This window comes from Drosophila rhopaloa, unplaced genomic scaffold (genome assembly GCF_018152115.1).
Source record: "Drosophila rhopaloa isolate 14029-0021.01 unplaced genomic scaffold, ASM1815211v1 contig_3, whole genome shotgun sequence".
In the NCBI taxonomy this organism is placed as follows: Eukaryota; Metazoa; Arthropoda; class Insecta; order Diptera; family Drosophilidae; genus Drosophila; species Drosophila rhopaloa.
In genome coordinates this window covers 23905055-23918639 of record NW_025335123.1, presented here as the reverse complement: position 1 = coordinate 23918639, position 13585 = coordinate 23905055, and the positions used below count along the sequence as shown (strand labels likewise).

The 13585-nt window shown below is 41.1% G+C and overlaps 1 protein-coding gene across 1 annotated transcript; it reads left to right on the top strand.

The window, feature by feature from the left end:
* The first annotated feature begins 383 nt into the window (after nt 1–383).
* Nucleotides 384–4709, top strand: LOC108046984 (hornerin). The gene has a single exon (XM_017126990.2). The coding sequence runs from the start codon at nt 2684–2686 to the stop codon at nt 4535–4537; it is 1854 nt and encodes a 617-aa protein (XP_016982479.1). The 5' UTR covers nt 384–2683; the 3' UTR covers nt 4538–4709.
* The last annotated feature ends 8876 nt before the right edge of the window (nt 4710–13585 follow it).

The following is a 13585-nucleotide window of genomic DNA, read 5'->3' as shown; positions in this document are numbered from 1 at the left end:
AAACAAATTTTTCTTAAAATTTGGAATTAAGGAAAAGGATACCCCCAATTCAAAACTAAACCAGGCCAACTGTTGCTAAAAAATATGAGTATATATGCCACTCTAATGGAAATTTAAATTTTAATTTGGAATACCCACCCTGTAGCTTGACAAAACTTACGATCATAGGGTCTTTCATACGATATTACTCTCTCTTTATCGTCTTTCATTATCGTCTGACTTATGCTCATTATTCGCTGCTCTCCAGCTTTCTCGTTTAAGCTTTTTAGCTTTTCTGAGCATTTGAGTCACCTCATGAAATACCGCTCTCTCCCCACTTCTCATATGGGGGCACTATCAAGCTTACGTGGGGCTTTTGGACTCGTGCAAACGTGGGACTTCATTTGGCGACATCGGCCGAACGATTCGGAGCGTTTTTTTCGTTTCAATTTGGCAACGTGTTCAAAAAAAGACTTAACCAAAGAAGAAAATTTGGAAAATAGCAAAGTCAAGAAAAGAAAATTTCAGTGCCCAGTGCCAGAGATACACTCTCTTATTACAATATAGATATACTTTGAAAAGTATATGCCATGCAAATTACTGGCATGTGATATTGTGTTTGCCCCCAACCCCTGAACTCCGAAACCCTTATATAAGATACAAATGATATATGATATACAGACATATATGTGATTCATTTCCCTTCCCTGAACCGGTTCTCCAGAGATCTTCTCTCCATCCGAAAGATCTTGGGCCTCAGTCGTTGAGCTGTGGTGTGATAGAGTCAAAGCCAAAATGAAAACTCAAGTGTCTACTTTTCTTTTTTTTACCGTGCTTAAGTCTCACACGAAATGTTGTTTATGAACCCTCCTTACTCCCATTTTATGAATAAGTGCTCCCCCTGAAATGATTTCTAATGAAATCTTCCGAAATCTCCCTGTTATCCTTTAAAATTAAGTGAAAGAAATTAAAATACAATGGACATTGTGTTGGGAGAGAAAAAGTCTTGTATAATTGAAATATATTTTTTCGCCTCTTGCCCATTTAACTAAATGATTATATTAAATAAACAAAACCTACAAAAATTTCTGAGTTGTGATTTGAAGAAGTGAAAACTCATATTAGCTTAAATGCATGATTCATTAAATGTTTTATTTCGTGTTAAAACTGTAACCTAGTTAGTGCAGTGAAACTATAAACTTAAAAAATAATAATTTTATTGTGATTCCCCAACAAATTTAAAAATGACTCATTCAAAAAGAAATGATTTGTTGTGTTTAGAGATGATGCGATCAACAAAGTGCATGAGTGATCGCTAAGACAGTGATTATGGAGCATTATGTGGATTTCCATCTGAGATGATAATAAAATAAATGATCCTTGGTCCTTCCTCCTAAATGCCCAGCAAAGTGAGTTCGGTTCCTTGTGGGCTGTGAACTTTGCTAGGAAGCCTTGCAATTTTGTAATTTCCAGACTGTTCCATATTTAATTTGTTAATTTCGTAAACCTGTGAAATGCAGCATAAACTCAATTTCATTTTCTTGGATCACTCAGTCGATTTATTTGTGGGGCTTGGGGCTATTTCATCACATGGCGAAACTTGTACGAAATTCCCCGCTGCCGAACAGCTTTGTTTGCCTTTTTTCTGTTTTGTTTTTTTGTTGGTCGACAATCAGAGAACGACGCTAAGTCCACGTAGTTGATAGCGAACTGTAAACACAAAATCCAGTTTCGTTGGTGTTTGTGAGAGATCAATCGGCTACAGTAGAGCCTTCTTATCGTGGATTTTCAGTAATTGCTTTAAATTGGGCAGGAAATTCCATTCAAGTAATAACGTAAAAATTATTAAGATTTAATTACGGACTAAAATGTAAGGTTTTGTGATTTTTTTTAATCATAAGCCATTGTGAACTTTTTTATTGTATATACGAGAAACACAGATCATATGAAAATGGATCTTTCCTTGTGGAACTTCCAAAAAATAAGGCATAATGTCTGTTAAGTGAAATGTAAGAAAATAACAGAATAATAAAAGAACTCCTAAGTTTGTTGTTTTTGTTTAAACAACATCTAAAAAAAATACCTTGCGTTTAATAAGTGAATTGGGTTATTTTAAAATGTTTAGTAATTTAAATTTAATAATTCTGTGTGTGAGTTATTTCTTAATACAACTTTGAAGTATTTTCATAAGAAGCGAGGATCAAGTGCATTTTCATATGGTAAAAATGTTACTACAATTAAATGCACATTGGTTTATAAAAGCATTTTACATTCTGGGGCTTATTTTGAACGTTAAGAAACTTGAGATACCTGTCCATCATGATTTGTGTTGGCCCAGTGAAGTTCCACTGTATCCAAATGACTCTCCCTTTGTGTGCGACGCATTTCGCAATGCTCGCGAAGTGCCGCTGCCCCACCATCCACCACCCACCGCCCCCTCCTCTTCGCCGCCTTACCGCTCTGCTGGCGCCGACAAATGCCGACGCCCCTGAGCGTATAAAAAGTGCCGGCCGGCGAGCGGTTGTCATCAGTTTCCAAGCTATCAGCCTTGCGAAAGAGCGCCTCCCAGCGAACACCGATCAGAAAAACAACAAAATCCAAGCGAACAAAGCAAGCCAAGCAAACTAAGCAATCCAAGCCAAAACAAAGTATTCTGTCGAAACGCATTTACACCATCGAAGGTAAATCCACGAGAGAAGCCGAGATGAGCGAGTTGGCCAAGCTGCAGGAGCAGGATCGGGAGCAGGTTCCCCAGGAGCAGGATCCCCAGGAGCTGGTCGACTGCGACATTGATTTCGAGGAGGTGTGGCCGGCTTCCAAGGAGCGGGAGGCCAGGATTCCGGCCAGGTCCTCTGACAAGCGGTACTCCAAGGCCCTCAAGAAGGTGACCAAGGTGCAGCGCATGCTGGAGCAGGCCATGATCCTGCTCGCCGAGGAGGAGGCCAGGTGCCGGGAGCAGGAGCAGGGCCAGGAGCAGGGCTCCAAGAGTTCCAAGAAGCAGGAGAAGAAGCAGGCCAAGAAGGCCAAGAAGCAGGCCAAGAAGCTGGCCAAGAAACAGGCCAAGGAGAGTGAGAAGGCAGGAGAGGAGCCCACCAGCTCCTCCAGTTCCTCCAGCTCTAGTTCCAGCTCCAGCTCCTCCAGTTCGAGTTCCAGTTCGGAGGAGGAGGAGGAGGTCAACTTCTACGGCTGCGGCTGGGGTCGCAATCCCTGGCGCCGAGGACCCCATGGACACCATGGTTTTGGCCGCAGGCACGGTCATGGTATTGGCCACAAGCATGGCCACAAACATGGTCGCAAGCATGGCCATGGCCACAAGCACGGTCATGGACCGGGACCCCACCATCATGGTCGTCATCATGGACATCACCACCACCTGGGACCCCACCACCACCACGGACCTCACTTCGGACCCCACTTTGCACCCCACTTTGCACCCCACTTTGGACCCCACTTCGGACCCCAATTCGGACCCCACTTTGGACCCCATTCCTTTGACTGCGACCGGAGGTCCTGCCTGGGACCTTGGCAGGATCAGGGACAGTTTTTTCGGTGGATGGGCCTGCCGTGGGCCCTGGACAATGCCGCGGCCTGCCGGAGGAGCCGATCGCTGCCTAGACTTGGGCACGACCATCGTGGAGATCTCGGATTCGGGTTCGGATTCGGACCGAGACACGGATACGGACATGGCCACCCGTGTCGACCACATGACCGTCGAGTAGAGCGATCCATCTCCCGTTCGGGTTCCCCTTCGGGTGAGAGGAAGCGCTGCGCAAGGAAGTCGCGGGGCAGGAGATCCAAGTCCAGATCGAGCTCTAGCTCCAGCTCCAGTTCCAGCTCCAGTTCTAGTTCCAGTTCCGAGGATGAGAAGCGACACAAGAAGCGCAAGGGCTCCTCTTCCAGATCCAGCTCCTCTTCAAGCTCCAGCTCGAGTTCGGATAGCGATGTGGAGAGGAGGCACAGGCGCGGTCATCGCGGTCATGGGCATCACTTCGGCCCTCCGCGGGGACATCACTTTGGGCCCCATCCGGGACCAGGACACCGTGGCCACCACTTTGGGCCTCATCATGATGGCCACCATTTCGGACCCCATCATGGCCCTCATTTCGGACCTCATCATGGCCCTCATTTCGGACCTCATCATGGCCCTCATTTCGGACCCCATCATGGCCCACATCCTGGACCCCATCATGGCCCTCATTTCGGACCCCATCATGGCCCCCACCGCAGGGCAGAGTTTCCCTTTCCCCAAGAAGATCCCTTCGGTAGCCCTTCTTTCCTTCCCACTGAAGGATCTCCGCCAGCCGTTCCCTTTGAAGTTCCAGCCGAGTGCCGTCGGGGTCGCTTCCTATCCGGATCCCACTGCCAGAGGAATAATCAGGAGAGATCGCAGTCCCGTGGTCAGGAAAATGGGGGAAGGCGCAAGGAAAACGTCCAGGACAAGGAAAAGTGCCAGGAAAAGTGCCAGGAAAAGTGCAAGGAAAAGGGCAAGAAGGACAAAAAGGGCAAGAAGCACGGAAAACATGGTCATGGAAAGCATCATGGAGCCCACCGTGGTTAGGCGATCGTTACTGCCATTTACGATAAAGATCAATATTCCTTCAATATAAACTATAACCTTTTATATATAACACATATATTACACATATACACCGAAAAGCTTTACTATTATATACATTTAAAATTAACTATCAACCAAAAAAAAATAATAAAAAAAAAAAACCAAAGAAAAATATTTTGTATTTATTATAGAAGTATAAAGTGTTGATTTTGTATTATAAACATCTTTCTTATTCCACACTGTTTTTGGGATTAGCAAGCAGCTGATTTTGGTCGCCGCCTATAATTACATTATATAATATAATTAATTATATTTGACCACTCGGCTGAGTGAGCTATGGCAAATGAATAAATTTCATTATTAACGCATCGACAATGATAAGGACATTGAAAACGCAAACAAAGTGGGCAAAAAGGCCAAAACAAATTGAATCCCCTTTAGAGGCATTAAGGTACTCAAATGGAGGAGGTGTTTTTTATTTGTGGTATAGATAGTGCCGAGGTCATAGAGCTTACAGGCATGACGAATCCTGATAAGATGGGTTTTCCAAGAGGTGTTTTCCCCACACAAATGACGATTCAAAGACTTCGATAACATGCTCGATAAGGCCTCGTAAATGATAGCCGCTATCTCTCTGATTTTAGATGTTGCACCTTGCTTAATTTGATTATATGGACGGTGCTCAAGTGAAAAGTAATCCAATTAAAGGGACATAAGCACCCACAGCAGCATTTAATAAGCTCGGCATCTGGATTATAGAGTTGATGTCGGCTTGGATGGAACTTCCCCTATAAGTTGGAGCATTGGGAACACTTTGCAGGCATCTGTTCTCAGGAGGGGAAGAGCGGAGCCACTTCCTAGTTTGGCTATCAGCGACCTTTAAATCATCTACTGGCAAAAGCAAATGCAAATTTATAAAAAAATTAACAGCAACATTTTGCAAATTTTACATTTTGGAAATGGTCTTTGTGATTTTGTAATAAATAAAGAAGCTTATTTGTGTATTTTAATTTACAGTTCACAGTTGTTTTTGTATATTTATATTTATTTTAAAGTAAAAAGGGGAGGCTTAAAATATGCACTGCAATATATCCTTTTTTCTCTAGTGCAGGGTGCACATACTCCAACTTTCCCCTGCTTTCACAAGCTTAAGAGAGCGCTAAGAGAGAAAAATACTGGGAACACTTGCAGGAACACTTGCCAGGAACACTTTTCCGACCCCACAAGCAAGTGTCCCCTAATTAACTGGCGGGCGGCGAATGGGAATTGCTTTTGTCTATAGCTTGTCTGGCAGATCGGCGGGAATGGGACTACGAGGGATACGAAAGACGTGGGCTTTGGGGGTCCGTACACCCACTGGAGTTGTGGGCCAAAGTTGAAGAAACGCCGGGTAGTTGGCCTGCGTGGCTTAAGTGCTGTTTAATAATGGAACACCGCAAACTACGGGGCGTTTGAGCTAGAGCCCCGAACTCATGACCTCTGAACGGCGGACCAGGAAGCCACCGTCCTGGGAAATCACCTTTCTTTCGCCGAACATCGGGCAACAGGTGAGCACAAAAACACACACAAATCTGAGGGCGTACATTGTCAAAGGAAAACTTTATTCAATTTTTGTGACAATGTGACAGGCGCAGCAACTTTCTCTTGCCCTTTTTTGATTTTGTTGTTCACTGGTTTTTATTGTGTATGTTGACATTCCGAAAAGTTGATTTGTTTTTTAGCAGTCAATTTAAACAGTGAAAAAGATACATAATTTGTGATTTAACCCAATGTCTTAAAAACGTTATTTTAAGTGTTCAAAAATTAGTTAATAGATATTCAAGCTTTAAACCTGATTGAAAACTAGATGAAAATGGAAATAAAATGATAGAAAGAGTATAGCAATCTTTATTTGACCATTACAAAATCTTAAGATGACTTTTTAATATTTGTTTTCAAATCGATTTGTAGCCATACATTTTTCTCTCCTTGTTGGCCCTGCTCAACCTTCATTGTCACTAGCAGGTCTTTCACTCGACTCTAAACTGAAAGTTACTGTAAGCGAAATGATTTCTACTTTTCAATTTCCCAAAAACAAAGTGCGATTGAAGGGGAACGTAAAAAACAAAACCCAAAAACTGAAAGTGAGGCATGAATGGAGGAAGCTGCCGGAAGTGGATTTTTGAGCGGAAATAATTTTGCCACATGTTGGCAAAATAAAAACACAAAAAGGGAAGCAGTAACAGGGTAATGCTAAAACAAAGTCACGCGCGGAAAATCGGTGGGAAACGCGGGGAAAATTGCGGCGGGAAAACGGAGGACGTGGCTCAAATCCTTCCGTTGTCGTCATTGTCGAAAGCTTAAAATTCAATATAAGCGAGGGATCCACCTCATCCCACTCATCTCTCTGAATCCCACTTCCTGTTTCGCCCCATTTGCGATTTTACTTTCAAACGGTACGCACATATATATAGTATATATTTTTTTAATAATTTTCTTCATTTCCCTCAGACAGGTGGAAAAAAGCTAAGGGGCTTACTTCTGTGTGTGACGATGGGAAAGTATACTGAGGTGATGAATGAGTGGAATCAGTTTTGCATGGAAAAACTTTCATTTTCTGTGTTCTTTATTTTGGCTTAGTAAAATGAGGAAAATAATAAGAGTTACTAAGAGTGATTTTTAAGTGCTCTATAAGCTAGTCTTAATATTGGCTTGTTGAAAAATCCTCCTAAACTAAACAATAAAAGGAGTGTTCAATACGGTGAGTTCCTTTCTAAAATATTTGCAGGGCATAGACATAGACATAGCATAGGTTGTCATAAAGAACACAATAGTATCACAATGCTCTGCAGTTCCGCCTTTCTTGGCCCGTCCTGCTATACATAAGATACAGCCGAAAAGTATTCTCCCCGTTGCAGGTTTGAATGGCATTCCTCCTCGGTAATATCATGGCAAATAAGTTGAGATGACAGCAGTGCTCCCCTGATTTTTCCCTTTTTCGGGACCTCCACTTTTGGCTAACTGGCAAACAATGGCCGCTGTAATACTACACAATAGATATTTGTCAGGGGGCAAGGCGTTGCTAGGTGCGAATGCAGATACATAGAAAGTTATACGAATGTTACGTGAGCAGAGTGCCTGAGCAGTGGAAAGTGTAACAATGGGCGGGTGACCCCGACACCTTTCCCACCCCCCTTCACCGCCCTCCACCCAGTTGGCGAATGATAACCCTTAGCCCAGTTGCAACGCATTTCGTATGCAGCTCTTGTCCGGCAACGCAACCTTTACAGTTCTGGCTGCTGGTTCTGGTTCTGGTTCTTCCGCCCCCTAATGCTCTCCTTCACTCTTTCGGTTCCATTTCCAACAGCCGGGCTAAACAAACAAGGGGAAAGATAAAGACGGAACAGTGGGAGCAAGATGTAAAGACAAAAAGTGCAATTTGCAAGGACAACGCTGCGTATGCGCGATGTTTAAGACAAATATTTGGACTTCAATATACCCGCAACTTTACTTTCTTTATTTGATTTGAATTTTGCAAAAGCAAGAATCATTGACAGCTGTTTGGCGATTTTCAGTGATTAGAACTACAAAAAAATAATAAGGAACGAACAAAGCAATTCCTCAGTACAACCCCGCGTATGCGTAATATGAAAGTTATAAGAAATTATTATAATTTTAAATAAGACTTCCAAATTAAACTAGCCTACAAAAAAACAATGGACTGTTAAAGTACGCGATACTGGGGAATCTTTAGTCGTCTGGCCCAACTTTAAACGGCCAAATTTATGAACTAAGCGAGCAATTTTAGAAGCAGCTACTAAAACTATCTTTAGCTTCGGTTTCCTACCAAGCAGAAGATACATTTATTGGCAGAAATATGGAACAACATATATTTATGCTGGGGAAATTCCAATGCGAAAATAGCCATAAATATTTGGGTATTAAAAACTGGGTAATTGAAAATTGTGCCGAGAATCGAAACTAAAGCGACGCAAAATGAGAAATGCTGCCCGAAACGGCAATAAAATTAAATTGTTTAAATTGCCTGCAGACTGGTCGGTTGTCAAAATGTTGCAGACAATAAATTATCCCAGTGCTATTTGCAAATATATGTGTCCAGGAATTGGCAATTAGATTGAACGGCTCCCCAAGCGAAAAGAGGAGTACTATCATTTTAAGCCTTGTTAATAATTTATGAAAAGCCGGTGCTTCAAATATATGCAATATTCGAAAGCTTTTAAAAATACCAGCTAGCTTAAAGGAATTTCTGAACACTTTTTGATGCACTTCGATTTAATTATTTAAAATTTATTTTCCCAAAGGTGTTTTGTTATAGTTTAATATTGAAATGGATAGCCAGTCCTTGGGTATTTTCTATATTTAATATTCCTGGAATTCGTTTCATGTTTATCTCTTTTTAGAATTATTTTTATTTCCTTTTCCAACTTTCTTTAAGAATTATAATATCGATTTGGAATACCGCCACGTTCGAGCAATTTATGGCAATTAAGTTTGAGGCGGGGCAACTTTGCCTGTGCGAAATCTGCATACGAGATGTGACAAATTTGACGCTATAAAAGCCAATTATTCCATTTACTTAGTCCCTGCTCTCGGCTAGCACACACACCCACATGCAAATTAAATCAAAATCTTTATTAAAACATTTTATGCAAATGAATAAATAAGCAAGTGGCGGACAGGAAAAAAAAAGAGGCAGAGAAGGAAAACATTGGGAGGAAAACTGACTGACAGCCGTCAGAGACGTTTCAGATAGAGACGGAGATAGTCTGGGCGAGGGAGACAGCTACAGTTACACATTTGCATAAATATTACAAGGCTATTACTCGCCGCCCAAGTGCCACGCCCCAACGCCCGCCTCATAGGCAAATACGCGTGTGTGTGCATTACAATAATATGAAAATTATTTGTAATGTAATTTCAACTTAATAAATGTTCATTTTCATATAAAGCGACAACTCATTTTATACCGCCAGCAGGTAAGTGTGTGCGTACACTGAGACAAATGGGGGCCGAGTGGTCATACGTAAGCAACTCATCAATCAATCTGGCTCAAAAATAAGTGAACCAGTGCGATAGTTTCAATGGAATACGTGAACTAGATGTATGTATAATATAGTGATAGTGAGTTAAGTTGCTTATGTATTTCTTTCAGTGCTTAGCAGGCGGAATGGAAGCCGACAATGAGTAAAGTGACGGCAGGAGGAGCTGTAAGAAGTGAGAAAAAAAAGGTGAAAGCCAAGAGCACGACAGGAAGTAAAGTTCTCGAAAGTGAATTTGCATAAACGTATGAAATTTTAATATTTACGGCAAATTTTCAACAACTTCCCCGTTTCCCCCAAAAAGTCACCCGAATCTCGGCTGCACACATACGCACTGTGCACTCAACTTTCTCCCATTTCACCATTTTCCTTTTGAGCTGCATACTTTCGGGCGCGCACACACAAAAAGTTTTCCCAGCCTACGGAAACTCATCTACAGTACCTTTATGTAGATGTACATGTAGATGACAATGTTGCTTTCCGGCTGCGCAAGTGGGCGCTGAATGGAGGGGGCGGGGCAGGGGAGAAGGGGGCGGGGAGAAAGGCACTCACCGAGTGTAAACTAAATTGAGTTAGCACTGAATTGGGCAATGAGCACGGAACTGGAGGAAGGGTCCTTCATCTACACGGAGCGGATTCGCCTCAATTGCGGGTGTTTCAAAATTAAATCTGGGTCGCCTTAATAGGCTGAATAAGTCGTAGTTTAACTGGAGTTGATGTATTCAGTGTGGTGGTCGTTTCTGTTTAGATTATGCATTTTTAGGAGGAAACTTTTCAAAAGCCGTTTATCACGCATTTTTAGCCACTCTGTGCTTTCACTTACTGCCTAAAAACCATGACTTAATTTGTTCATTTTTGTAAAAATATATACATTATTATTTTATTATTTAGATTATTATTTCTTGGGGCTTAGTGGAATATTTGGAGCCCCAAATCCTCGTCAGAGCTCCATTCCCACAGGGGACTTATCGATTCGGGCAGTCTGATTTACCGAGGCGGAACTGCTCCAGTTTCGGGTAATTCATTTGGTCACACCAGGTGGGCACTGCCTCAAAGGAATTGGACTTGGAATTATTCCAAGGATTCGATCCGCTGTCCAGGTGGCGCATGCAAACTGGCCAGTGCCCAAGGATGTTGGTCCTGGGGCAGTGGCATTATGGGGATTGCCAGGGGTCAGGAATAACTTCGGTCTTGGCAACAAACAGAGCTTCTTTGTGGGCAGAAATAGCCTTTGTTTATCGGTCCATTAGCATTAAGCCCCGCGGCTATTTCACATTCGTCTGCAATTAGCGCTGCCATTTAAATTATGCCTTACAATCTGCATCGCTTAAACACTTTGTTTACTCCATCGGTCCGCTTAAATGTTAGTTTAAACGTTTTGGACTTAAATACGCATATAACGCATATAAGTAGCCAAATTGTTTTCTAAATATTCTCTTTTGAATCGACTTCACGTTCGGATCGCTTTTAATGTACTTTTTAATGGCTTTTATTGCCCTGGTCAATCGGTTTTCGATTGTTTTTGAAAAAATCACTCTACGCATTGGAGCACATTAAATTGCCATTGAGCATGGATAGCATTCGTAATCGACGATTGGCCCCCGACCCACAACACCCGACTGACCCCTGACCCCTGACCCCTGACCACAGACCCCACATCTGACTTCGCAAATTGGCCATTGTCAAAGTTTACTCTGCCTTACCCTTTGATGGGTCCTTGCTAAATTAACTGGCAGAAGAGGGTTAAATGGGTGCGATGATTGCACTTCTTGGCAGGTATTTTCAGAACACTGCTTTTAGAATTCGTTTATTCTAAAATATAACATAGCCAAAAGGTCTTTATACAACAAATATGAACTTAAAACATGTAATATGTTTTTTCCATGAATTTAAAATGATTTTTACTCCTTAAAAACAACAAAATATATTTATTTTAATTCATATAGTTTTTTAACCAATATCTCTAGTAGCAACATTAAAGGTTGTTCAGCGTTTAATTTGCTGTTTTCAGGGTATCGTCTCCATTCACTTCCGGTCTCGTAAATTATTTTTCGTATGCGAGCTGGCATTTCAGATTTCATTAGATATTGATTGCCAACTTGCAGCCATGCAACGTGGAAGATCAAAGTTTTCCGCCCGCTTTTCCGCAGTCGACGCCGGTTCAAATATTTTCCTTTGACGTTTCACTTCATAAATTGATTAAGGCGATATCTGTGCACTGGTCATTTACAACATAAATGAAAAATACAAAAATTATGTCATGCGCGTTCGTGTGTATGTTTCTACGTGTTGTACACACAGAAACACAAAGTATTTCCATTTTATTACTCGCAGTGGCCCTTTGCAGTAATAAAACTTCATTTATGCAGAGAACTCGCTGATGGATTAATGGTCAAAAAGAATGCAAAATTATGTGTATTAATTTAATGATGAAAACTGCATAAAGCATTAAAGTTGTTAATAGACTTATTCGTACTTTAAATGACACATTTTTTATTCTCAATCTCCCATAAAATTGATTGCCTAATGTACAAGTGATATTGAGTTCATTGAAAGGCTAATACCAATGGAAATAGACACGTAGAACTGAAAATATATTAGAATCATTTAAATATAATTAAATGTGTCAAGAACAAATCACTTATTTTTTCTCAAACTTTTTTATCCCATTTTAGCGTATAAAATAATTTAAATAGAAATGATTGAGAAGTTGCATTACAGTTAATTTTCCCGATATATAATTGATGCTTGTGCGAAAAACACTTTATCGAGTGTGTCCGTTGGCGGACAGTTATTGTTTATCCCCCTTTTTGGGCGGCTGCTGCCTGATTGTAATTAAAACTGCTTAATTTGCTGTCAATACAAACATACGCACCCCCCTCCCCCCGCATTTCCACCCCAACAGCCACCCACCAAGGCCTTTCGGCCTGTCAACACGACGTAATTAACGCTGCCCCCGAAAAAAAAGGCGGAAAAAAGTGGGGAAGCGAAAAATGCGGCTAGTTTATTTGGGCTCAATAATGACGCATTGGAAAATTCACTTACTTCGCCCGTTTTCTTGTTTTATTGCCAATGAAACAAAGCCGGTTTTAATTAAACGCCTCCTGTCATTTTTATCGTTTGATGCGGTTGGCCTCATTACACATAGGGTGGCATTCATTTGATGGGGGGATTTTTTTGGGGAGTTTTTCGGATTTACCGTGGAGCCTGACTCGGAGCTAGCGATATTTAATTGTTGTTTAATTGTTCGTTTTGTCGGATGAACATGTCTGTTTAATGGGAGTTCATTGACGGAGTTTATTGTTTTTTACCAGTGAATTAATAATATATAAGCCATATTTCATTATTAATTGCACGGGCTCAAAGAAAATGTATATTCATTATTTACTGCGTAACGAATTGCATATTCTGCGGTATGAAAATCATTTACATTTACTTAATTAAAATTAATTATCTTAAATTGAAAATTTAATTGATTTGCTTTAATTCCGACTCTTGCATAATCATCAAAACAATGTGAATTTACCAAATTTTAAATAAAATTATTATAATTAAACAAATTAATTAAGTTAATTCCCTAGAACAACAAACATGCAACATTAACTTGGAAAAAAGTTTTGAGACCGAAAACGGTGCCTACGACTGACGCACATCTCAAAAATCTAATCAGCATACAACATGCAACATGCAACATGCAACATGCAACTTGACACATCCATCGCAAAACATGCAGTAAAAAATGCTAAATGTAACATGTAACATGCAACATACCACATGCAACATGCAACATACAACGTGCAACCAACACGCAATGTGCAATAAGAAACAAAACACTTGTTCAATGTTAAAAACATGTACTAATTGCCACGTCGTCGTCATCGGAATTGTTAATTTTAATTTAATATTTTTACACTTTTTTTTTAAACATTTTTACAATTCCCAATCAGTTCTAGCCAAAAATTCACGACCTGGCGGCTGTGGCACCCGATACTTGAGTTGACCCGAATGA